General features: G+C 30.1%; 2 protein-coding genes and 1 non-coding gene across 4 annotated transcripts; 1 reads left to right on the top strand and 2 right to left on the bottom strand.

Moving 5' to 3' along the window:
- Positions 1–887: 887 nt before the first annotated feature.
- Positions 888–3,537, top strand: LOC124825954 (ubiquitin family protein). 2 transcript variants are annotated; one of them, XM_088103532.1, is made up of 6 exons: positions 888–1,251; positions 1,323–1,467; positions 1,559–1,673; positions 2,144–2,207; positions 2,317–2,482; positions 2,899–3,537. In XM_088103532.1, exons 1-6 carry the CDS (start codon positions 986–988, stop codon positions 3,142–3,144), a joined length of 1,002 nt encoding a protein of 333 aa, XP_087959658.1. In that variant the 5' UTR covers positions 888–985; the 3' UTR covers positions 3,145–3,537. The 2 variants fall into 2 exon arrangements, with proteins under 2 accessions (XP_087959658.1, XP_087959657.1); XM_088103531.1 differs by lacking the exons at positions 888–1,251; positions 1,323–1,467 and having other exon boundaries at positions 1,542–1,673; positions 2,899–3,174; positions 3,268–3,537.
- A 4,430-nt stretch (positions 3,538–7,967) lies between these two features.
- LOC124825965 (uncharacterized protein At4g06598-like) lies at positions 7,968–13,613 on the bottom strand. The gene is made up of 5 exons (XM_088103530.1): positions 13,439–13,613; positions 11,299–12,040; positions 10,799–10,874; positions 10,536–10,662; positions 7,968–8,675 (listed from the first exon to the last, which is right to left on the bottom strand). Exons 2-5 carry the CDS (start codon positions 12,018–12,020, stop codon positions 8,473–8,475), a joined length of 1,128 nt encoding a protein of 375 aa, XP_087959656.1. The 5' UTR covers positions 12,021–12,040; positions 13,439–13,613; the 3' UTR covers positions 7,968–8,472.
- A 12,684-nt stretch (positions 13,614–26,297) lies between these two features.
- TRNAF-GAA (transfer RNA phenylalanine (anticodon GAA)) lies at positions 26,298–26,370 on the bottom strand. Its single transcript has one exon. It is a non-coding gene; the product is annotated as a tRNA-Phe (tRNA).
- Positions 26,371–26,766: the final 396 nt, after the last annotated feature.

Below are 26,766 nucleotides of genomic sequence, written 5' to 3'. Positions count from 1 at the left end.
ATCTTTAAAATAACTATTACTTTTAAACTACTTTTTCACCATTAAAAATAATATAAGATGATTTAATTAAGAATTTCCTCAATATAATTTTAAATATGTTTTCAAGTTATTATAATAAAAGCTTTTTGTTATCAAGTACGAAGAATTATTTTCTCTGTTTTTTTAAACAATCATTATCATTATTATTATTTTTAGTATGTGATCTCAAGTTTTTTTAAATCACTTTAAAAAATTTCTAAAATGTTAATGGGAAATAAATCTATATCATAGTTATACAAATACATTGATTTTTTAAAAAGTTATTAACTAAATATATATATATATATATATATATATATAATAATTATCACAATTACTGTCTTATTTGAACTTTAAAATTTGAAGACAAATTGAATTCGTAAATTCTAAAATAGTAGTATTTACGATTTTTATGATTATTTATCGATTGCGATGATGCAAAATCCAAAGCATTGTATGTTACTATTGATGGTCCACATCTCAAACAATTAACGAAACAAAACTTTGATGAAAAAAAAGATTAAAATTTAGAAGGTGAAATTAATTTTAAATTATTATGATATCATACGACAATTAGACATATATAAATTCTATAAATTGTAAATTCTGATATAGAACTTCATAAAAAAGGGGAAAAAGAAAACTAGAAATATATATAGCACAGAATTTTAAAGTTTAAATTAATTTAATATTACATAAAGATTATAATGAATGAAAGTTATAAAGTATAACTGATGTATACATACACAATCAAACAAATATATGAAAAAGAAAATAAACAATCATTGGAATCTTCATTTTTTTTTATTAAAAATCAAATGCAAAGGAAAAGGAAAATAAAGATTGTTAAAATAAAAATGAAAATGGTGAAAAATAGATAGCTGTATTGAAAGCAAAGCGAGAATGTTTGCTTTGGTGATGTAGCTTTGTGGGAAACGAAGAGAACAAGAACAGTGACGGAGGATTCATGGCTACGGGTTCGGGTTTGGTATCGGATTCGGGTTCGCCGGAGGAACTGACACTGATAGTGAAATGGAGCGGCAAGGAGTACACGGTTCGTGTCTGCGGCGACGACACGGTGGGTGAACTGAAACGGCGAATCTGCGAACTGACGAACGTGTTACCCCCTCGCCAGAAGCTGCTGTACCCGAAACTCGGTTCCAAACTCAACGATGATTCGCTCTTTCTCTCTCAACTCCCTCTCAATTCCTCGCTCAAGATGACCATGATCGGGTACGACGCCGTTTTCCACTTTTAGGGTTACTCTAATCGACACCACTCATTAACAACCAAATCAATTGCAGTACTACGGAGGAGGACTTGCTTCTGGATCCAGTGGATTCCCCTGAGATTCTCGACGATTTGGAACTGCCTAAGGAGGAAGCTGTTGAAATCAAAGACATGGAAGTCAACAAGCGAAAATTGACCAGACGAATTAATCAACTCAAGGTCTTTGTTTCTTCGCCTTCGCCTAATTCAAGTTTTGTTGTGATGTTATATATATACGTACCTGAATACGTATATTCGTACCAACCTGCAGATTGAGCTTCGAAATCCGTGTCGCAAAGGAAAGAAACTGCTTGTTCTGGATATTGATTACACTCTCTTCGATCATCGCTCCACCGCTGAGAACCCCCTTCAGCTCATGAGACCTTGTAAGTTTTGCCCCTTTTTTTTTGTTTTCTAATTATTATTTTCACTCAATTAGTGTATTGAATTACCTTTGCAAAACTGCCGTTTTTAATCACTCGGGTTATCGAACCTTGGCAGCTTGAGTCCGTGAATTTTGGAGACTTCAATAATTGTTGGTTTGGTAATTATAGTGATTAAAATGATGCTTTTTGTAATTTCAGGGAATAGTTTGGTGAATTAATCTATTGTTATTGTTGAATTTAATTCAAATGTGCTTTGTAGTATATGTGTTTTTTTACAATCTCAATTCAATCACTGGTTGTTATGTATGGTGAATTTGTTTGGCTTTTTGTATAAACTATGAGAGTCTTCTGGAGGATATTTCTGAGTAGTTGATAATATTATAAACTTGTTTACACTGATAGTGCAAACCCTTTGTTACTTTCTTCCTCTCCTCTGTTTCTAACTTGTCCTTTGTTCATGCTTTTTGCAGACCTTCACGAGTTTCTTACATCTGTATATGCAGAGTATGACATTATGATATGGTCTGCAACCAGGTAATGTCCTTTTGCCTTTATCTTGTTAAATTTTTATTCTTCTCGAACTGTTATGTGAATATGGGTCTGATCTGTGTAACTGAATGAATGGTACATTAAATTTCTGCAGCATGAAGTGGATTATCCTCAAGATGGGACAACTTGGGGTTCTGGATAATCCTAACTACAAAATCACCGCACTTCTTGACCACATGGGAATGATCACTGTTCAGTCTTCTTCTCGTGGGGTCTTTGAGTGCAAGCCTCTTGGTTTGATCTGGGCACAGTTCCCTGAGGTATATACATGCATATGCGATAAACAAAACCACAGTGTATCTTCTTGATGATGGGAATTTAATAGAATTATGTTAGCATATTTGTTCAATATTACATTCCTGTCTACCGCCCAATGAACGCATACTAGTTATGTGGGGGGAAAAAGGACACCCAAAAACGTTTTTTACAACTCACTTCCTTAAAAAAAAAATGTTTCATACATGTGAGTATTATCATAAGTGAGATAAACCTAAGAGGCTTATGTGGTTTGTTAATCTGAGTTTGATAAAACGGAAAAATGAAACTATTCGACATTCCAAGTTGTTGTAATCTATATATGGTTTCAATTTATAGCTGTATTGTTTGAATTTTTTTGCATCAGTCAGCTATACCCATGATCTAGTTGTCTTGATGGTGCTTTCTTATTCAATTTCAGTTCTACAGTGCTTCAAATACCATCATGTTTGATGATCTTAAAAGAAATTTTGTGATGAACCCACAAAATGGTTTGACGATCAAACCATTCAGGAAGGCTCATGCAAACCGAGACAGTGATCAGGAGCTTGTGAAACTTACTCAATACTTACTAGCCATTGCAGAGTTTGATGACTTGAGCAACCTTGATCACTATAATTGGGAGTTATTCACAGAGGACAGTGCTAAAAGGCGTAGGCACAGATAAATAATAACTAGATGCAGTAATGATAATCTGGTAAGCAAGATGCAGCTTCTAGACTTTATGAAATTCTTTAGTTTATAAAATACACTGTGGATTTCATCATTTAATATCAAGTATTTGTGTTAGGATCGGGCGAATGACAAAAATGAAAGGTTTTGTTGTCGCAGCTGTACGGAGTTATCTTAGATGTCTAATATTTTGCTCATGCAACTTCTATCTAGCAATTCCTAATGAAAATTTGATTTGATAAGTGAAAAGTAGTTCTATCCTATCATATTTTGTTGGGAAAGGGGTAGACATGGATAAATTGCAAAACGAGAATGACTCGTTGACAAATATGGCTGTGCTGTAACTATTCTCAGTGTTCAATTAATTCTAATCCTCAACTATTTATTACTTGCAAGTTCAATCACCTTTAGTGTTTCTCGGTCATTACTAGTCTTTTGATTGTAATCCTCTCTGAAGTTGGGTAATTTTTGTCTCATTAACTCTATTTGGATTATGTGGGAAACAGAAGAAAGAAATGAAAAATAAAAATGGCGTGAGATAAGGCAGATATAATTTGGCTTCATCTAAAGTGACTTAAGAACTGTTAACAATACAGTGTAGAAACATTTAATTGAGGTACGACGATAGTACGGAGACAAATGGATAAAAGTGAAATAATAAATTTCAAGTTATTGAAGTAGATGCTATTACTATGTAAAGTATGAGAAGAAAAACTAACTTCATTGTTAAAAAACTAAATGTATTAATCAAATAAACTATAGTGTAGTTGAAATTAGTAACAAATGCAACTGATGTACAAGCATATTTAATCGTACAATATTAAATGCTGATTTTTTTAATTGATGATTTATAAGGATGTCATACATAAGACATACATTAAGTGATTAAAATGGGAAATTATTTATAGCGTTTAAGTGCCTATTAAATTCAGCTCTTATCATGTTATTCGACTGGTCAAAACTTCTATTAAATTTGATTATAAACAATATTATGTACATTCTTTAAGCCTCTTTTCAAGAGAAATTAAATAAGGATGTCTGATGAAGAAAAAATATTCCACGTATTTTTTAAATTGGCGAAACTAACTGGTATTCATACTTTGTTTTTCACTTTTTTTTATTAATTTCTTCTTAATTTCTCTTGAATTAAATGTTTTTAATTGTTTTTTTAAACTTGTGATTGTGGAGGTTTAACTGGACATGCCTAATCCTCAGAATGTTTGTCCCCTTTTTTTTACTCCTAATCTTCCCTTTAATTCAACACACAATCCACTGTTAAACGATGTGCATTCTTTACACTTAAATATATTTCTGGTTATCATAAATTAAAATTTTGTTTCTTTACACTTAAATATATTTTTAGTTATGATAAATTAAAAATGTAAGGACCTGGAAAATAGAGTGTTATAGAGCATGGGTGTATTAAAATAATGAGATAAATTATTTTACTTTAAAATAATTTTATAATATAAATAGAATTTTATAAACACTTCTTATTATTCTAAGAACACTTCATCTCTCTAGAACTTTATTCCTCAGAGTTCTCTGACTTCTCTCTACAATCTCTTTCTGCTGAGTTATCTGTTCGACGATCAGGAGGTGCCTAGGCGATCCTGACGTTGAAAGCTTCGTTTTGGACCGATCAATTTCGTATTCTTCAGCTGGTAAGTGGTTTCCACTGTTAACCGTTCTTCTCTGGACTGTGAACATGCATAGTTTCTGCTTTGCATGTGGTTAGCAGTTTCCTCCTTCATTTTCTAGTTAAATTCAAGCTTTAAGAGCTGTTTTCTATCACCAATTGGTGAGTTGTAGGTTTCTGGTGGGTTCCCTTGCAGTGCAAGGTACGGTTGGTGTTACTTTGTGAGCTGGGCTGTTTGTCTCTGAGGTAAGGGGAGCTACCTACTGTTTTAATTGATTGTATGAATTGTATATATATGTCGAATGTGGTTTGAGTTTGCTGTTTGAGGTACAATTTTGAATTTGTAGAGTAAAGGCAATGGTATGTATTGAAGGGTGTAATATGTGAAATTTTAGTATGTGATGATGATGAACTGTTTGGATGAAATGAACTGTTGTGATTGTTTATGTTAGAGGTATTTCATGTGAGAAATCTGTTATGGTAGGGTTTAGATAGAAAGTGGAGTGAATTGAGCTTGTTTAAGTCAATTTAGAGGAAGTGAGGTAGTGAATTTGAACATTAGAGGTCAAGGGCTGTTAGAGGCTGCTGGGGTAGTTTAGATAGGTCATATGTGACTTGTTTGAATCATCAAATTGGTTAAAATCAGGTTCAAGGTGGTAAATTAGAATTTGGGTATCTAAGTTAATGAAATTGAGGTTTTAGAGTAGGATTTGATGCATAAACACTTTAGATTGATGTTAGGAAGGTCTAATTAAGCATATACAACGATCTAGGAGTGTTAGAAGTTGGGAAAATTGAGTAGAATTGGTAAGGGGTGGTTGAGTTGTATAATTCTGCAGAATTTCGTTATGCAGATTATGCAGACTCGCTCTGCGAATGGATTCGCATAGCGAGGTGCTCTCTGCCAAGGCATTCGCATAGCGATGGGTGCGCTGTGCGAGTGGATTGAGAGGGTTGCTCTCTATTTGTCGATCCGCATAGCGAATCAAGTTGGTATGCTACTGGTTGGGGTCTCGAACTATTATTCATTTTATTCGAACAACGAGTGGGTCTCGCTCTGCGAGTGTTTAGGAAGTCTGAGTCTCTGTCTGAGGTTCTCGCATAACGAGTTGGACGCTATGCGAGGGGTTTGGGGTCTGAGACATTTTCACAGTTTATTCGCATAGTGAGTTTAACCGCTATGCGAGTGGTTATGAGGAGTTGGTCTCTGTATAAGGATTCGCATGGCGAGTTGGGTCGCTGTGCGAGAAGCTTATGGTTTCGTTGTGCGAGGGGTTCAGTTCTAATTCAATTCTCTTTTGATCTTAAGTTGTTTTAAATGAAACATTGAGTGTTGTATGAAGTAAGTTGAAGTGGTATCATGTAATATCAGTGGTTATTGATGTATGTTGTATTTCAAAGTGTAAAGTTCAAAGTATGGTTAAGGGACGTAATTCCATGATCCTCAATGAGAGAATACATGGTGGTGCCCTAGGTTGTGATTCAAAGTGAAATCTCTAGTTGAGATTCAAGTAAGTTTAGAATGGATGCAGGAGCTTAGTCTTGGGAGTTATCCTGAAACTCCAATGGTCTTTTATTCTCAAGTAGAGAAGATTGATCCATGTCATGAGGAGTAGCAGGAGGTCCTAGTCTTGGGTGCTTCCAGTATGGCCCAAGGTGAGTGATAACGGACTAACCTCGTGAGTGTGGTAGGGTGAAACCCATTGGCAATGGCTTTGCAAAGCAGTAGAAGCCACCACGAGTACACGACCCGCCATAGCTCGACGATCATTCTACGTCCGGACATTCTAAGTCAGTGTGGTGTTATGTGTGAAGAGTTTGTGTGATGTGAATGAATAATATGATTTTATGAATTTAAATAAATTAATGTATGATTAACTTTTGTTTAAACTAGCTTACCATGTTGTGTGTTGTATTTTGTATGTTCTGATGTTCTTTTTCTGCAATGATCATCCTTTGGATGTGAGCAGCGGGAGAAGAGGTTTCTCTGGAGCAAGCATTGGATGGAGGTGATGCTGCCGAGTAATTTATTGAGTTTAGTAGGACCTTGTGTATAGTTTTAAGTCTTCTATAGTATGTTTATAAAGTTTTAAATTTATAGTTGTTTTTGAATGACCGTAAAGGTAACACTTTATATTCTAGATGGATAACTGTATCACTTTATCATGCATGTAGCTTCTCTTTAATATAGTTTATACTATATATTTTGGGATGTTACAAAAAATGTCTCTTCTTGAATATATATATATATATATATATATATATATATATATATATATATATATATATATATATATATATATATATATATATTAAAAAAGAATTGTTTTTAATTTCTTTTCAGTCTCAAAATACCTTGAAAGTCATTTTACTACACGGTTCAAAATTTTATTCTGCATACTTTTGAAACAAGAGCTGAAGAAAAAACATTAAGGAACAAAAACTAAATCTGATAATTTATTGGAGACCAAAAATATATTTAAATGAAATTAATTGAAAATAGTAAGTTTTAATGAGTCTCCTTTCAATCTTTGTAATTTTGAAAACAGGATTCATAAATTCTTAGTTCTCGTGTATACTTTCTCCAAACACGAACATAAGCAAAAATATGTACATGTTAGAAACACTTAAATATAATCGAATTTGTTTTACTTATAATCTATTTAATAACGTTATGAAAAAAAAAAACTTACATAATATCAAAAGTATTGTTGTTAAGTGTCATTTTCTAGTTGATGTGGAGTTTAATCTCTATATTTCAAAGAAATTATTAACTACAAATGATCCAGATAAAATTGTAAATGTGAGATAACAACGCCAACAATTCCCATGGTCTTGTAAACAAGTTTTCCTTTCAGAAAACCCTTGAGGTATTCAAACTTCAATATGTTCTCCAACAATTTAGGAAATGTATCTTCTTTCACGAAATCAAATCATTAAATAAAATAATTAATTTTTTAAGCAATGTGAAATTAAATGTTTTCATTTATATTGAATTGGGAGAAAATCAATTTTAGAGATGATAACTCGTGAGTGCACTGAATTCAACATTGATGTAAAGTATAAATGGAATAAGTTGGTTTGACTTATAGGACCCTACAAATATTAAAAGCAATAAATAATCCTCACTATGCCTATAAGAGCGAAACTGGTAGAAACCAGTGATATAAACAATGCTCTGGATCAATTTTCTCACTTTTACTAAATAATATGTTGAGAAAACATTAACTTAATTAAAATCACATTACAAACATTAGCTTCACATTATCCATACAAATAAGGCACATTGAAATGGCCCTGAGATATTTGCTATTTGCACTGGGCCAAACTCCACAATAGTGGAGATTCACAAGAGGGTATAGAGCTACATATTCACTGAAAATACAGTGGGGGGTGAAAGCCTGAAAAAGTTGAGTTACCACCTCTGGAAGGTCAAGTGACAGAAATGGAATGAGATTTCGGCAATGACCACCAGGTGCACATTAAATGGTAATAATATAAGTAAATAGAAAACGGAAAGACTAGGAGAAGGCTGAAGAAATCAGCAAAGTGGGCAGAGAGAAGAGGCATATGATGGAAATCTCTGCACAATCCCATGCATGGGAAGGGTATGAAACAATTCTATCGCAGGTGTGGCAACACCGGTTCAATGTAGAGGCAGAACAAGGCTACAGCTACTGCAATCTAAATTCTGAGAGCAGGGTCTTGCCCTGAATTGGTATCCTTGTGTTTTAGAGAAAGGTTTGCAAACTGAGATTCGAGGTCTCTGCTGTTCGAGCGTCTGTGACTACTAGATGGTTGCTGTTGTGGCTGCGTCTGTGGCTGCTGCTGCTGCTGATACAATGCACGTAATCTTCCAATCTCTCTTTCCAGTACTTCCTGCTCCACTGAATTTCACATTGAATAGTTTTTAGTGTACAAACATGTTCATGTGCCATCTAATGAAACTAATCATGCTTTAGCTACAAGTGTTTCCCAATAGATTTTGAATACTGATATGCAGGAAAAGTCTGCCCACAAGGCACACCGTAGCTTAGGTGGCCGATTGAGGCACACGCATTTTCTTGAAATCAAAAATTGATTCTTAACCTTCATCACTAACCTATATCGCCAGATTTCTTTAATATAAAAAGGTACTTTCTAGGAACTCAAATATAACAAAAAGTAACTATTTTTACACAAAGGAAGATAGTTTAATTTCAATTAATTTTCTAGATTTCATACAAAATAACCACATTCCCTAAACTACCCTTAATCTTAGTTTTTGGAGATAATGCTCAAGATCTGAACTCATTTCAATCCCGAGGGAGTCCAAAACAATGGATATGTGTATGCGTTGCTAATTCAAATCTTATTAAATAGATACAGTAGGGTAGTAAAAGATTCAACTTCCTCCATTACTCCCATTACAAACAAGACATAATGTCGCTATACAGCAACTCTATGAAAATGTCAACTATGTAATGAATACGAAAACAAATATGCGTTAAATTAACACAAGCATCGAGTATGCATTGTTTTCATCCAGAAAAAAACAATAATACAATGCCCAGACAAGGAACCTTTCCATGAAAGAAGTTGATGACAAAAGAGATAGTCAGAACATATCTATTTAAAACTTTCAGAGACTTGGTGTAGATGAATTTGCAGTTAAAGTTCGGGACTACATTTTTCTAACAATCATAAATTTAATAAGAAAATTTATGCAAATTTATTTTTAATTTTCAATCCAGAGCAAGTTTGAACATTGGTGAACCAACCTAAACACCCGTATGAGCAAATCTTAACATCAAATCTACGAGGAAACATAGTGATACGTTGCCATTTGTACATAATTTGATTAAAAAAAGTTCAATTATTTCCAGGAAAGTATTTCAGGTACAAAAAGATAACTATAGAAGTTGTTAACTCATATGTTATGATATGATTAACCAATCAATCATTAAATACTATTAGCTTCTTATTGTTCCTAAACTAGAATGATTTCAGAATTCCACAATGTTGTTATATACTATATCATAAATTTTTACTTTGTAAAAGATTCTCCCACAACCCATTCTCAATTAGCTTAATCTTTTTAATACTTTACACAACTTATGAGTTGATTTTTTTTAAGATGTTATAATTTTTTTTTTTTAGAATTCAAACTTAAATAAAATCATGCTTTATTTTAAACTATAACAATCACAATTGCTTCCAAATTTAAATTAAATTATTTTAATTCTTGTTATTATGAGTATGCTATTATCTTCAAATTCAATTAAAGATAGAATCCAAGTTGAGTGTCCGTGCTCAAAGCCCAGTCATATTCAATGACACATACTACTCTATAATCCAGCTAATTTGAATATTTTCTACATAGAAACTATATTTTCACCATGGTTTTAAGAACCTTGAGTTACCACCCGAAAAATATCAAACCTCCCTTTCCTTGATGTCAGTACGGTAATTCTACTTGCAACCAAGCTATGGTACATAGAAAATAGAATCTGATTAACTTTCTCCTTCCCTGTCACTTATATGATATAATCAAACTCAGATAAACCTAATGTGTTCTTTTTCAATTAATGTTATACAATACAATGCATCACGAATTCACAAAGATTTCACCTGTTGAGGCATTTAAGAATATATAAACAACTTCCTCCAAATTCGTAGTATTCAGATTGACATTTCCAAGTTAAAAAAGTAAAAAAAAAAAATTGTTTTACTTTAAAATGAAAAATGCTCATATCATAGAAACTTACAATATTTGATAAGCTGCTCTTGTGCTATATTTTCTAAACGTTGCTTGAGTGCTTTATTCTCCATACTCAGGATAAGATTCTGTTGATTAAGAAACTCAAGCTCAGCTGAGACTTCAGATCCTTCTGCCTATGAGAACATCAAAAGAAACAGAATCAGAACTTTAGACTATCTTACATAATAATATTTCCCTGCATTTTAAAATAAAATAAAATAAAATGTCACTCTGAAAATATGCAGAATATTGCATTGTGAAGACACTTACCTGTAAAGCTTGTACATTTCTTTCCAGCTCAGCTATGTATTGAAGTTTCCTAACCCGTGAACGCTGAGCAAATTGCCTGCAATTTGAGTGTTTCAGAATATTTTCCCTTTCCGTATATGAATTGATTGGTTTCATAAAACTTCTGAAAATTAAATGCAAAAAGAAAAACAAACTCAACCCCCAGCATATAATGAGAAGCATGGTTTAACTGCTGTCTCCACATGAGAATTAGTATAACAAGCTTTAGTATCACAGACATTACTGCGTGCAACAAGAATTATTATATCTTTTTTCCTTCCGTGTACGTTATAAGATGTCATATGTCACACAAGTAGTATAATAACAGTGGCATAACGGGTAAAGGTTTAAAGGTTCCATAATAGTCATGACACAACTTCATGCTTTTGGCAAAAGAAAAACTTGCATCCCCCCTGACAGTGGCATAAAATAAACCAATCACTGTAATATCCATAAGTCAACCAAAGAAAACAGCTACGTACTGTTTAGCACGTTTTGTATCAGTTTCAGAGGAAGATGACTTTGCATGTGAATTGTCCTTTTTTTCAGAAAACGATTTTGCATCCTGTAATCCAGGTTCTACTGAATCTTGCTTTTCAGTTGCAGTAGGTGGAAGCCCGTCTGCTTCCTGTGGTGTGCTTGGCAATCCTGAACTCTGAAAAGCTGAACTGTCTTTGCCAGAGGGAACACCAACTGGATTTGTCATGGCATTTGAAAAAGAGTCCCATGACCTATTTTTCTGTTTAGATAAGTTCATATCCACATAAGCAGGTAGATGGCGAGCATCTTTGCTGCGGTCAAAGTCTTGAGATGACCAAGACGGAATAGACATCAAACTCTTATATTTATACTCGTCCTGATCAGCATAATTGATGTTAGATGCATTAGCCATGTCTAGGTACGCAAACGAATCACTCGATGAACGCCGATGTCCAGCTCTTCGGACAGGTGTTTCTGGCTCATTAAGGAGATCATCAAGCCAAGAAGGCTGCTCCTCTATAACAAGGCTCTCAGATGATGTACGTTGGTGGTGTGGATTTCCGTCTCTAGGCCTGTTACCACCCTTTAAACCAACAGCAGGATTTTGGACATAATCAGAGTACGCTTGGGAAACACTAGGAAACGGACTTTTAGGAGGCAGTAGAGCATGCTTTCCAGGATACATAAAATTTCTGAAACCTGATGAGCCCTTTGAATTTGCCATAGAAGCAGAATCAACAATACCTGTGGAATTTATAATTTAATAAAAAAAATGTGTTCATGTAAATATATTAAAAGATAAAGACAACATAAACAAAATTTGAAAGGATATTGCAATGAAAATTTATACACAAAACCCATTATTCAACAATGATGATCTGACATGCATGTCTTCTCAATTATAAAATATAAAATATAAACCACAAATACATGTTACTCTGTAAAAAAGACCCTATAAGGCGACTGGTATAGTATCCTAAAAAATGTTCCAAACACTGAAATTTGGTTCATATGCAAATGTACTCACAGCACCAGCAGAGTAACTGCACTAGCATAACAAAGAATCCACAAGACTAAGGCAGCTTTGGAAGAGAAAATAAAGCATCTCAGTCATGTCAAGAACCATAAATAAGTAAATCTACATACTTCATTGAGTAAAAAATCCTTAGAACTAACTATCTCAGATCTCCATGATACTACTTACATAGCCTTGGATAAAAGTCCACTGCATGTTAGAAGCTTTACGGATTCAACTATTTCTTATATTTACCAAAATGTAATTCTAAAATTTGTCCAGACATCTCACAGACAATCTCAGTTTTCATATTACATTTAAAATATTCCAGATAGATGGTCAACACTGCAAACTTGTCCTTCCCTCACAGTACAGGGGCATGACGACACAATTATTCTATACATTTTTCATCATAAGCAATACATCTCCTATGAAATAGTACCAAGCACAGCATGAAACATCAATCCCATCACATTATATTGACCGTTGTTTTAAGTTAACACCTCTGACATGTTGCTGAACACATTACCATCTTAATTATCTCCAATAAAGAAATCAAACCTAAACCCAAACTCATGCGTCTAGCAAGCCAGGCCACGCAACAGTTCACTACCAATGTAACAGAAAACTCAAAAACATCATTCCCAAGAAAAAATCGTCAGAAACAATACTCCAAAACTAGGCAGCCACAGGAAACTAACTGGATGAAATAAAATCCAATCCACAAACAAAAACTGAACATCAACAAATTAAAATAAATAAGAAAAAAAAACGTAGCACCCAATTGTCAAACTTTCCATATTATACTTTTATTTCCCCAGGACCCAGATTAGGGAAGAAAACCAAAGATAGAAACTTCACTTTTTCACCTTTCCCACAGAATCAACCCGAATCATGCATTCGGAAAACAAGAGAGGAGAAAAATCAATAACGAATTGAAATTAGCATTTGAAAAACCCAACACGCTGCAATGTGCGACACTACGGCATCAACAGCGCAATGATTCCAAGCTGATCGAACCAATTGGAAATGAAAATTGCAACAGATTTGTTTCCACAAGCAAACAATAAATTAACAATACCAAAAGGAAAAGAATAGAAGGAAAGGAAACAAAAAAAAAAAAAAACCTTTGCAGATTGAAGATTCGAGATCCCGAAATGCAATGGTAAAAGAGCTTGAAATCAAAGCAAAGATTTTTCTCTCCCTCTCTCTCTTAGGGTTCGTTTCTTCAACCACCTCTCTCTCTCTCTCTCTTCCTCTTCTCTCTGTTGTTGTGTCTTGTTGTTGAAGCTGGGAAATGGGGCTTAATTGTAAAAGCATGATAAGTAAATACTGTTCCTAAAACTTTTGATATTAACGTTTTAACCCCTTTAAATTAAGGTTATTTGGAAACCAACCTGGTCCCACCAAGCATCCACTTTAAAATAATACTGGTTGTTGTATCGCTGTCCAACTTGTGCAGAAACATTGCAAAATAGACCAATTTTCTTATTAAAAATATCTTCAACATGCAAAGATTCCACTCAAAATTTATTTCACTTTTCCTTACTTCACTCACAAATGCTTAATCCTAATTACACATTTTAATTCACCTAATAATTATCATTAAAATTCTTTCCTTTTTTAGTAAAACTTCATCTAAAGTTTATTCTATTCAAAATTCAATATAAAAAGATATGTTCTTATTTTTGGATATAGTGTACAAAATCTTCAAATAATTTATCATGTTGGTCGTGTGAAGTCAAAAGAGGAACTACATTTTATGACTAATTCAAGAAGTGTATTTTTTTTTTTTTTGAGAAAATGGAAAATTTTGTGAAAAATTAAAAGGTATATTCTTTTATACGAAACAGGTGGGTAGTCTCTGATCGCATGGTTTTTCTTACTATTTTTGTGAGGGGAAAATGTGTTATTTATCGATTAAGTTAAGTTTTACAAATTTCCATAAAAAAACAACTTTCTTCTAAATTTCAGTTCCTCATAAATGTTGAGGTGAGACCTGCCAACCTATTTCAATGAAAATGTACATTGCAATTTTTTACCCAATATTTTTTTAATTAATGACATGACAGATCTAGTTTATTTTCAAAATGGATAAATGAAAGTATAGGAAAAAACCACCATATATAATTTATTCTATTTCTGACCATGAGCTTATACCAAAAATATACTATCTTTTTTATCTGTAAAAGTATAGAAGTTAGAGAAAAAGTTATAGAACAGAGTTAACTATACATATCCAAGAGCATGTTTATTTAAATAGATGGATTTAAGAGATAAAATTAAGCAAAATTAAAGGTAAAATTGTGTTTGTTTCTTTTATAGAATTTAGAGGTGAAAGTGAGTGAATTTGGATATGTAATTTGTAAGTGATTTACTTTTGATGTGGTAGATAAAAAAATGTTACGATAATATGAAAATTTGGATATGTAATTTGTTTCTTTTACAAAATTGTCTTTTGTTTAAAAATAATATGAAAATTATTTTTGTATGAGTTAAAAATTGATTCTTAAAATGTAATATTATTTGTTATTTATAAATAATAGTAATTATAGTTCTATCAATAAACGATGAGTTAATGACATAATATTGTGATATATAACATATATCATTCATACTTTATATGTAATTTGTCATATTCACTAAGAAAATAACATTTAACTCATCATAATTATATTAAGAAAATTATCCTGGTCATTTTATATGTAGGATAATTTGTTGCAACTATTTTATAATGTACAAAATATTTTTTACATTTTTCACATATAATATATTAATATACGTTATCTAAATTCTTAATAAAGTCAAACTATCCCTTATATTATCAAATGCGCTATTAAAATTAATACTATTATTCTTGTAATAAAAATACCATTTCAAATACTCACGAGCACATAGTTATAATATAATATTACATACATATATATATATATATATATATATATATATATATATATATATATATATATATATATATATATATATATATATATATATATATATATATATATATGGGGTTTGCTAACGCGCGTACGCCTGTTTTTCAGTTGGTACATTTTAGCAATGTGTACCGGGTTTTAGTAGACAAAAATATCCTTATATATCATGGATTCTAAGTTTTAAGGTTAAAGGTATTTTAATAATTTTCATTCTCAAAACTAAAAAAAAAAAAAGAAACCCCCCAAACCCTTACTCACCTCTCTCATTCCTCTCAACCCTTTCTCTTTCCTCTTTCTCACTCCAATCTTTTCTCTGTCATCCCTACTGTAGCCTCAATTGAAAAAATCAGAAACACTTGCTGTTAAACAATCTTACAAAAAAAAATGATTTTATAATGAGTTTTCATCTTATAATTTTTGTCTTATCTAATTTTATCCAATTTTCACAAGCATAAAGAAATTGGTAATTGACCTGGAAAAAATTCAGAAATACTCGCTGTTAAACAATTTCTTACAAAAAATGATTTTATAATGAGTTTTTATTTTATAATTTGTCTTATCTGATTTTATCTAATTTTCACAAGCATAATGACATCAAAGGAATTGGTAATTGGCCTGGAAAAAAATCAGAAACACTCAGTTGTTAAACAATTTCTTACAAAAAAAATGACTTTATAATGAGTTTTCATTTTATAATTTTTGTCGTATATAATTTTATCTAATTTTCACAAGCATAATGACATCAGAAAGAATTGGTAATTGGCCTGGAGGGTTTTTTTAGAGATGATGATTCAACAAATACAGATGATGAAATTAGAGAGGTTAGTGAAGATGGTGAAATTGAAGAGATCTTGAATGAACCTTTGCCTTGAAGGTGAATATGTCAATGACTCAACTCTTTACAAAAAAAAATTTTTTAAAGGCATGTGTTTCTGATTTTTTTCAATTGGGACTACAGTAGGGATGACAGAGAAAAGGTTGGAGTGAGAGAGATGAAAGAGAAAGGACTGAGAGGAATGAGAGAGGTGAGTAAGGGTTTGGGGGGTTTCTTTTTTTTTTTTTTAAGTTTTGAAAATAAAAATTATTAAAATACCCTTAACCTTAAAACTTGGAATCCATAATATATAAGGATGTTTTTGTCTACTAAAATCCGGTACACATTGCTAAAATGTACCAACTGAAAAACAGGCGTACGCGCGTTAGCAAACCCCTATATATATATATATATTAGTTAAAACTATTTATATTTTATATATAATTAAAACTAAATCAAATGTGAGTTTTTTTTTTCACAGGTCAATAAGTACTTGCTTTTTAATTTTACTATATATATATTTTTTTGTTTTTAAGGTTTAGAGGAGATCAATTTAATGTAAAAACTATTTATTGGGTGAACTTATCTCATCCAAGCACTTAACGAATTCACTATCTTTTTTACTTAAATTTCAACTAGAATTTCATGCATGTCCCTCTGACACAATCTACCTTATTGTTTCTTTTTTATTTTCCAATAGCAATGGAAATGAGAATACAATGACAATGGATAAAGTGTGATTTCAAGAAGGTAAAAGATTCAAAATGATACCGTGTGGTGATACAAGGATTAATTGCAACGGAATATAAAGAACACAAGTAAATTGCAAGAAATAAATTATTAAGAAAAGTAAAGAAACTTGTAACATAAATCAATGAGAATATTAACCCAAATTGCAACAATCAATATTGGATTAGCCTTTTTTAGTTTGCCGTGATTTTCATAATTTATGTATTGCTCTATAATTTCTCATTCTTGTAAAATACAAAATAAACTTGTTTATATTTTTTATCCCTCTTTGACGACGGTTACATGGAATAAAATAAAAATTTAAACAAGTTACATGGTACACTATCCTAACCGTTATAGAAAACCTTCTCAATTAGATGTCAGGTATCTTGAGCATTTAATATTCATTATGTCTTCAAAGTAGTCGTTATTTTGTCCTTTTGTCAACTTTCTTTGATGATTCCCTTTGATTATCATTTCTGAATCGATGTCCTAATAAGGAGTAGCTAGCCAACTTCTATTTCTTTATCATCTAATAGGTGTAAATATATGGTTTTTAATGAGTTACAGACCCATTTTGTGCATCATTAATTGACATCATCCTTGTAAAATATTATGCATTGTGACCTTTTATTTCTCGCTCTTTTAATCGACTCCAATATGATTGTCAGAATTTTGAATAATTTCTTCTTGCCTTAAACAATATCATACAAGTATGTATTTTCATCAAGATCACTATATATATATATATACACACACACACACACTAGAACACATTCATTTTACTAATTAATCACAACATCATACATACATTAATTGAGTAAGCTCTTATTACTTAAGTGACTATGCTTTCCAAATAAATAAAAGCTTTATTGTTTGAGAGACATTATTTATAGAGAAAAATAAGTAATTAGTTTGACATTTCTTGTTTAAGATTTTACTTGTCGCCTTAATGACCATTATTGTCTCTTATCATTCAAGCATCACGTGAATGTTTTATTGATCATGTTTTATAATCCTATACATTTCATAAACATCAAACACACTACCTTTGCAATGCTTGAGTGATCAAATTGTCACTTGAATAAGGATAATTTTTTTCACAATCAAACATATCACACACCACTATTACACATCAATGTTTGAACGAACACTTATTACTTAAGCATGGAGTGTCCCACTAAAGAAAAATCTATCTTGAATCCTTTCTTGCTCAAACAACAAGTCAGAACTTGATTTTCATCGCATAAAAAATATCAAAAGTAATGCATATACTATCTTTAAATTATCCTATTGTACCAATTATACTCACAATAATCTATGTACCATGTATTAAACTTCCTCACAATATTCTCATTACACAACAATTATGCATAAGTGCATATAAACATGTTTTAAAAAACATTATTTCCAAATAAACTCATGTTAGACACTACTATGAACTTTGACATCTCAGCTATATTGACATCCGAAAGCTCATCAATAATTTGTCATCACACACAATTTTATTAAAGTAGAAAATAAAAAACAAAAGAATACAAATAATGGACAACCACACCAAACTCATGATAAAAATTATACTTCATGAAAAATAGACAAACTATATCTATTATGAAAAAATCTAAATAAATATATAGAATTAAAACATTGAACCACTTATATTGTTCTTTATGAATTAAAAGACAAATTAGTTAACTTATCCACACAATGATTTTTTCACAAAAACATGAAATTGTTTGAACTGCATTTGCTTATAAAAAAACAAACACTGACGCCATCGCTAAAGAACCACTCGGTGATCTAAGAAAACATGACAAGCTAAATTATAATCATTATCCAACCAAAGCCTTCCCTCAAAGCATGTCCAAAGCATAAATGACCTCCATAAACTCAACACACTAGAAGTTTGCATCCCTAAAAAAGCTAAATAAATTACCAACATATTCACATATTTCTTCTAAAAATACCAACACATGTAGCTAAACTAGGACAATCACTAGTTATATTATCAATATTCACCTTAAGACAATTAGAAGATGAAATTGTCATATTACTTTTGTAAATAAAATCACTCTATCTTGCCTAGTTTGAATATTGAAAAAAAATTAGCACAAAAAATTATAGACACTAAAAAAATTTAGCACAAAAAAATATAGACAATGATTTTAAGATTTATTTTCAATTATACACACAAACTCTTTAATTTAAAAAATAACAAAAGTAAAAGCAATTAGAACGTGAAATCTACTATAATTTCTAATCCAAATAAATACAATTATAGCAATCACTTTAATCACTTTATGCAAAAATAATATAAAAAACTCTGTAATTAAACAAACAAATTTAAAAAAAAAATACAAATCTTGAAAAAAATTTCTTCAATAATTCTCACAATTACATAACAATAAAATAATAAATAAATAAAATATTCAACGTTATTCCTAAACAAATAATACATAAAACATAAAATCACATTTTTTTTTAACCACAGTACAATTCACATATTCAAAAGAGTATCAACTCCGTAAATAGTATGATTAATTTCGTTGTGTGAAGATAGTGTGTTTACTGATTAACATTTTTTTTTCTCTATAAATAGATATAAATTGAACCAGCACCTGGAAGATCCACGTTCCCTCTCCCACAACAAAAATTCTCTCTCCTTCAACACATGAGCAAATATACTAAAATGAAAATGCAAACCACTCGCCATTCCCTGTGCTAAATAGTAAATATGTGAAAGTGAAGATATTATTAATATTTTTACAATGAAAATTTTAAGTTTTTAAAAATAATTTACTATTTCTTTAAAATTATTTATCTGCAATATTTTATGATTGAAGAATGAATCATTTGCAAATATTTTCTCGAATTTGCAATTTTAAGTTTTAATCAATTTGTTCATTGAGTTTTCATTTTCAACTATTTATAATATTATATTTATGTTTTATAAACTTGTGAAACAAACGCATAGTGGGAAACCATATTCAAAATTACTAAAATAGAATTAGAAGGTTCATATACAAGTACAGAGGAAAGATAATAAATAATGTAATTAATGAAAAAAGTTTTTTTAATTGTCAAATATCTAGTGAGTACTTTTGATTTTAAGAGCCCACAATTATTTAAAATAAAGTTGTACTCTATAAAATATTATGTGGGGTTGATTTTCGATTTATGGTATATGCAATTAATTCAGGAGGTTGAATTAATTTAGTGATTCTTTTATAGTTGATAAAAAAAAATTAAAAAATGACTACACTAATATGTTTTTGAAACTTTAAAATTAGTTAGTCAATTTATAAAATACAAAAAACGAAGAAAATTTGGAAAACGAAATATATTTAACTCTTATTTTAAATACACATGTCGTGATACAATAGCAGCTCGTGAAATTTAAATAAATTAAAAATTATCTTAAAATAAATATTATTTGTTTATCTTAAAGTAATATACAGAAATAATGATAATTTTAAATGAAATTAAAAAAATATTTTAAAGTACAAAAATAAAATTCAGTTACAAGTAAGAAAAAAAAATCGAGACAAATTATATGTTTAGATTTTATACAGTTAGCTTAAAAAACTGTATACTCGATTTCACATATGAAGAGTTAATGTAATACGAAGAAGATTAAAAAATATGATAGAAACAAACTTATATTTTTACCTTCTATCTAACCTAATTATTTTTTATTTTTTCATACTTTTTTTTCTTTTTTTAAAAACTAAGGACGTCCTTTATTTATATTACATCAGTGTTATTCAACTATAGGTAAGAATGTGTGTTTGATTTTCAAAACTTTCATGTTATACGATAGAGATCAATGTTCAACATCTAGAAAATCGTTTAAATGTCTAAAAGTTATCATTTCAAGTCTTTTTATAGTTGTTTGTCAGAATTTCCCGTAATCATAGGTCCAAATCATTTGGAAGGTACATGCACAAGACACTCCCATGTCAAAATGAATCATTGACCGTTCAAATATCAATAAATGCAATTATTTACCTTTTTACTTTAAAAATATTTTAAAATTGTATTAATAGATTTTGAAATAGACTTGTGGTATGCAAAGGCCTAATTACGCTTTAAATATTGATAATTATACTTTACCTTAAGTTGTTTTACCATTAAAGTTATTGTCTTGATAGTTGACCGATCGCTCAGGCTCTGCGATAGTTTGATCTATGAATGGTCGAATGACCACAAAGTATACAAATATAAATAATCATATGGTCATATGATACATAAAGAAAAAAAGTTTTTTACAATAAAAATAAAAATTTCAAATGAGATTATACTTCCTAAATTAATCAATTCAAATTCAGCATAGAGAATTATTTTAAAGCATGCATTATTTTCATGTAAATATTTGGTGATAAATTCAAATAACAATGTGAACTGAGCATATTATTTTATAGAGTACTAAGATAAAATAAGCTATAATATAAATGATTATGATAGACTATATATTAATATTCCAAACGTATTGACCTTTGGATTGAATATTTATTCAGAAAAAAAGTATAATCAATAGTCAGATACACTTTTTTTCATTTTTCTATTTGAATATGTTATTGAAAATAGATTTTTACAACTTTGATAATATAATAATGGTTTAGTTAAATTTTAAATATTTTATAAAATTAAGTGCTTCTAATTTAATATATATTAAAAATAGTTTTAGTGAAAAGAGAATGTAAAGACTCGATTATAGTATATAATAGATTGCAATATAATCATAGATAAATAATTATATCATGTACCATCCTCAATATGAAATATTTTTTTGAAGTAGTACTTCAAAACAAATTTAGGACAAAATAATTACATAAGTATTTATATCTATATTACAAACTATTCAATCAACTAAATATACTCGTTTTATTTTGAGTGTTGTTCTTCTCCTATTCTTGTATTATCTTCTACTACTTTCGTAAAACACAAAGTCATAGTACGTAGATACTAAAAGCATAACCAACACATAGGGTAAGCTAGAATAAATTTAAAGTATACTACCTATAATATTAAAAGTCAATTTAGAATCATTATGCATTATTTCACAAATTATACAATATACTCAAACATAAAATTCTAAAGTGCACATCACAAACAAGACTCACATGGTTCACTTATACATCATTAGATATTTGACTCTACCAATTACACATATGACTGTGTCTCTAGAGGACAAATGTATTGAGTAGAATCTGAGACCTTATATCTGTCATCGCTCACCCCTACCTTTTAAGAGTTATAACTATATGATGGTTGAGTCATATCCTTACTAAAGAGTATGACATGATAGATTCTATATTTGTGATATTTAATCTCTTACAAAATCTACAAATAAGAATCTCGTTCGACTCTCATAGCTAAGTATATTTTTTTATGTGAGTCTAATATTAGCAAAGTCTAGATAATCTCATTTCAACTCTGACATCAATACACTTCACACAATTACACATAGTAGCATTCCTACCTTGAATCATTACCTTCTCATTTAACATAATTCATATAAAACCACAATACAATTTACAAAGATTTAAACTATATTCACAAGTCAAGTATATAGATTCTTGCTCGACGAATACATGTCATGCTCAACGAGTATCTATTGAAATAAGACTCGTTCGACAATCACATTCCTCGCCTAGAGAAAATGTACTCCTAATGTTCTCTAACTTAGCATAAAAACTTCTTGCTCAATGCAGGACAAAGTCATCAGACGAGAGAGTATTGCAACTAAATTCTTTAAAAAATTTCCTAATGAAGTTTTTCGTCCAGCGAGTCAAGCACACACCTTACTCTTAGGTTGTTGACATTTTCATCTTTGCTCAACTATGCTTCCACGTGCTCAGTGAACATATCTCTTAGCACTGCTTTTGACACGTTCTTCTACCAAGGAATAACTCATCCAACATGTAAGAGAAAAGGAGCTCTCTAAAATGCAGATTTTTGCATTCTCACTCAATAAGTCCTATGCTCATTGAATGAGTCAGCATAAACTATGTGGAACCAATTTTGACTTGGTGTGTTCCTAATCAACCTGCCTAAGCATTTCACTCATTTTATGTTGAAACATACACATTTATGATTGTATTAAAACCTTAGACAATTTAGCCAAGTTACACAACCAATCAAAGTTACCAATTGTGCATAAAATCTCTAAATATATATTAAACAATATTGAAAAATTCAATCATTTAGAAATATAATTTTAAATCAAATTCAACACAACAAATTATAATATTCTACTATCACATAAATCAAATCTCATCAAGTAGCAGTATATTTAAATTTGAAACAAGTTTTTCTTACCTAGTGTAGAAAACACCCCATATGTGTTTCTAGAGCTTTATATCTAATAGCATACTCTAACTATATGCACAAATATTATATAAAAAAATTAAGCATAACATCATGATCACAACTAAACAAAAATTCACTCTGAACTAATTTGAGATACATACATAGTCATTCCCGCCAATCATGCCTTAAAATACTAAAGTACCTCTACAAATTGAATAAAAGTGAACTTTGTTTTTAATTTTGATCGAACAAATATAGAGTTTTCTGATATGACTCTATCAACTATTCCTAATTGTCAAACAAATAAACAGTTAGAATTAGGAAAATAAAGAGAATGTAAAAAAGATTTTAAGAATAATTTTAAAAAAATATAGCATTTTTATTAAATAATACTCTATTATTAGAAAACTATTTATATTTGAATTTTTCAATATTAAAATAATCAAATATCTTCAATTTGAAATCACCACCTATCACTCTTTACTCCATTTTTAAGTCCTTAAAGAGAATTTAAAATATATTTTATTTTTATTTTGTTTGATTTTGATTTTATTATTGTTAATTAGATTATAAATTTGTTATTTTTTTATTTTTATCAATTAATTTGTGTTTTTCTTCTTTTATTTGTTCTAACTTGTCAATTAACTCGTTTTTAAATAGAAAAAAGAAATTAATAGATGAACTAGACAAAATTAAAGAAAAAAATATATAAAAATATAATTATCTTATCTTATTATTTTAGTTCTAACAAAAATCAAACTACAATATACTTAAATTAAAAAATATTTTAAATTATTATTAGAGATAATTTTTTAATAAAGTTTTAATTAATAATTATACATAAAATTGAATTACTATATAATAAATTCATATTCAACCACTAAAAAAATTATTGACTCAAAAATTGACCCCTTTTTATAATAACATAATTCATGTAAATTGTTTGAATAAGATTTCATTAAAAAATAAAATTAAAGTTGTGACGTTGAAAAGAATGTTTGAAGTAAGAGTTTATTTATATATAAAATGTGGTTGAGATGAGTGAAGAGAAGAAAGTTGAAAATGGTGGAAAAGAGTGAGTGATGTGTAAAGACAAGGGATCCACGCATGAAGGGGACAGGCAGTTAGAGTTCCCAACTTCCCATCAACAAACCCATGTCCAAAACAAAACATTCAAAATCTTTTATTTTTCATTTTTTAAATATCATCCACCAAAATATTTTCATTTATTTTTCAAAAAATTTAAATTGATAACTTTTATTTATAATTCACTTTATTCATCTATAATAATAATAATAATAATAATAATAAAAATGTTATTTTACTGTTGCTACTGTGACTTTAGTTTAAACTTCAAAGTTTTGTGGTAAAAGCGTCGCAATTCCAAATTATTATATGATTATGTTTTGTGTATAAAAAAAATTCGTAGTTATTATTTGGTTTAATATCCTCTTTGGTTCTCAGTTTCAGTGGTTAATGTCAATTAAGTCTTCATTTTTGAAAGTGTTTTTAATATGTCCAAAGTTATTCAAATTTGCGTCAATTTTGTCCCTTCCATTAACTATTAGGAAACAGAGTTAATGCGTTGATGATGTGGCAGTAATTATTGACAACGTGTCAATAGATTGTTGTGTGTGTGGTGACATGTATGTTAGTAATAGAAGTCACTATGCTGTAATAAAGATTGGGTAGGGCATTGATTTAGGGCACACAAAAAATCAATAAGGGTCTTCTTCTTCATTACAGCACAGGTACAGTGATAGGTCTTGTTCTTGAAATTTGTCTTCTTCTCCTCTGTGTTGTTATTGTTTACGGTTTGGATGTTACTGTTGTGAGTTAGCAGTAAGGTGGTGGTTCGTCTTTGGCGGTTCGTGTTTGGTCGTTCATAGTTGCTTGGCGAAGTAGTTCATGGTTGGTGGTTGTCTCGTTTTGAGCTTCGCTTTTAACTGGCAATGTCTTTCAATCAAGGTTGTTCGTCTTGCTCATGGGGGAGCTCTCGTGGTGCTTCATCGAGGGGATTCGTTGCAAACCAAATATGCCATTGTGGGGAGGTTGCTGTGTTGAGAGTGGCAAGAACAGTTAAGAACCAGGGGAAGCAATTTTGGGGCTGCCCTAATTACAAGGTTTGTAGTTTAATTTTTGTTATAAATTGTTTTGGTGATTAACTAAATGTTTATGGTTGGATACTTTGAACAGCGGACAAGAAATGAAGAATTTCAAGGATGCAACTTCTTTAAATGGCGTAATGATGATAATGTAGATGATGGTTGTAGTATTATTGCTTGGCAAAGGAGAAAGATTAATAGCTTGGAGAAATCTCTTATGGGTTGTTAAAAAAGGGAGAAGATGTGGTTAGGGACGGTATGTTTGATGGGGTTGATGAACATCATCGTTGCATGTATTTTGTTTAGAAGTCCATGATGTGTTCTACTATGATTAATGTTGTGAAGAGCACTTTGTCCTTATTGTAATATGACGTTTTGTAATGAATGAGAATAACACTTTGGTCTTATTGTGAAGAGCATATTAATTTGTGGTCTGAATATACATGTTGTCTCATATATACAATATAAGCACGCTGAAGTTTAATTTGAAATTAGAATAAAATGAAGAAGTGGTTTAAGCACAATCATAGTAAAACCGAATTATTTTAATGACAAAAAGGTAAGTGTCCCTTGAACTGATAAAGATGAAGGTAAGTTACATTTACTACTTAGTGTGACCTGGACTGAAAGTGATGAGTATCTGTAAATTGACTATACATCACAACAAATAACCATAAGTCTGTGATCTCAATATTGATTACAAGTAATTTATATTGTAATTCACATTATAATCAGAAATTGGAAATCAAATTCACATCGAAAAGATAAACTGTCATTGACATTGAGATTTTAAGCATCCAAATACATATTATACTTTACAAAATATCCACATTACAGCTAACAAAATACCCACTTTAAAATGGAGTTCAAAGTACAACTCAATGTTTACAAAGAAGCTAATAATGGCTATAACACTTAAGCTAAAGTTCTCAATATTAAGCCTTACTTGGAGAAATATATTTAAAAGTGTAATCTGGACATTCAAAAGGAACAACTATGTAATATTAAACCATATTAAGTTAGTTGAAAACAAATAATAGTGAATAAATTATGTAATATTTGGTCAAAGTAAAAAGAAAAATCGAAGTGCGGTGAACGTGGATCGAACACGTGACCTTCAGATCTTCAGTCTGACGCTCTCCCAACTGAGCTATCCCCGCAAGTTGCTAGTACTTACTACTTAAAACTTTATATTTATAATAAAATGATGTTATCGATGCATGTTTAACATTATACATGCAGTTAAATTTAAACAAATTGTTAATTATATTTACATATACTAGGTTTTAATAGTTTATTCCTTTATACAATACTATTTTAAAGCTAATTTTAATTTAGTTTTATTATTTAAAATTTTCAACTACTTTTAGTTTTTCTTAAAACTCGAATGGTATAAAGTTTTATTTTTTATTTTTGTTACTATTAACAGAATAAAAATAGCTAAATTATTATGTTTATTTCAATGAAATATAATTAAAAACTTATTAAAAAAATACTGGAAGAAATAAATTATTTCAATTATTTATTTTATTTATCTAAATCTCCAATTTAATTAG

Source organism: Vigna umbellata, chromosome 1 (genome assembly GCF_029865625.1).
Source record: "Vigna umbellata cultivar VRB3 chromosome 1, Vumbellata_1.0, whole genome shotgun sequence".
NCBI lineage: Eukaryota > Viridiplantae > Streptophyta > Magnoliopsida > Fabales > Fabaceae > Vigna > Vigna umbellata.
The sequence above is the reverse complement of the archived record's forward strand: the minus strand, read 5'-3'. Positions and strand labels throughout refer to the sequence as shown.

Excerpts from the sequence above, each read along its gene's own strand:
- LOC124825954 (XM_088103532.1), top strand. The coding sequence starts at position 986 with ATGGCTACGGGTTCGGGTTTGGTATCGGATTCGGGTTCGCCGGAGGAA. Across the intron at positions 1,252-1,322 it reads CTCAAGATGACCATGATCGG|TACTACGGAGGAGGACTTGC; the intron begins GTACGACGCCGT and ends AATCAATTGCAG. Across the intron at positions 2,483-2,898 it reads TCTGGGCACAGTTCCCTGAG|TTCTACAGTGCTTCAAATAC; the intron begins GTATATACATGC and ends ATTCAATTTCAG.
- LOC124825965 (XM_088103530.1), bottom strand. The coding sequence starts at position 12,020 with ATGGCAAATTCAAAGGGCTCATCAGGTTTCAGAAATTTTATGTATCCT. Across the intron at positions 10,875-11,298 it reads GATACAAAACGTGCTAAACA|GCAATTTGCTCAGCGTTCAC; the intron begins GTACGTAGCTGT and ends CTCAAATTGCAG. Across the intron at positions 8,676-10,535 it reads AGAGCAGCTTATCAAATATT|TGGAGCAGGAAGTACTGGAA; the intron begins GTAAGTTTCTAT and ends TGTGAAATTCAG.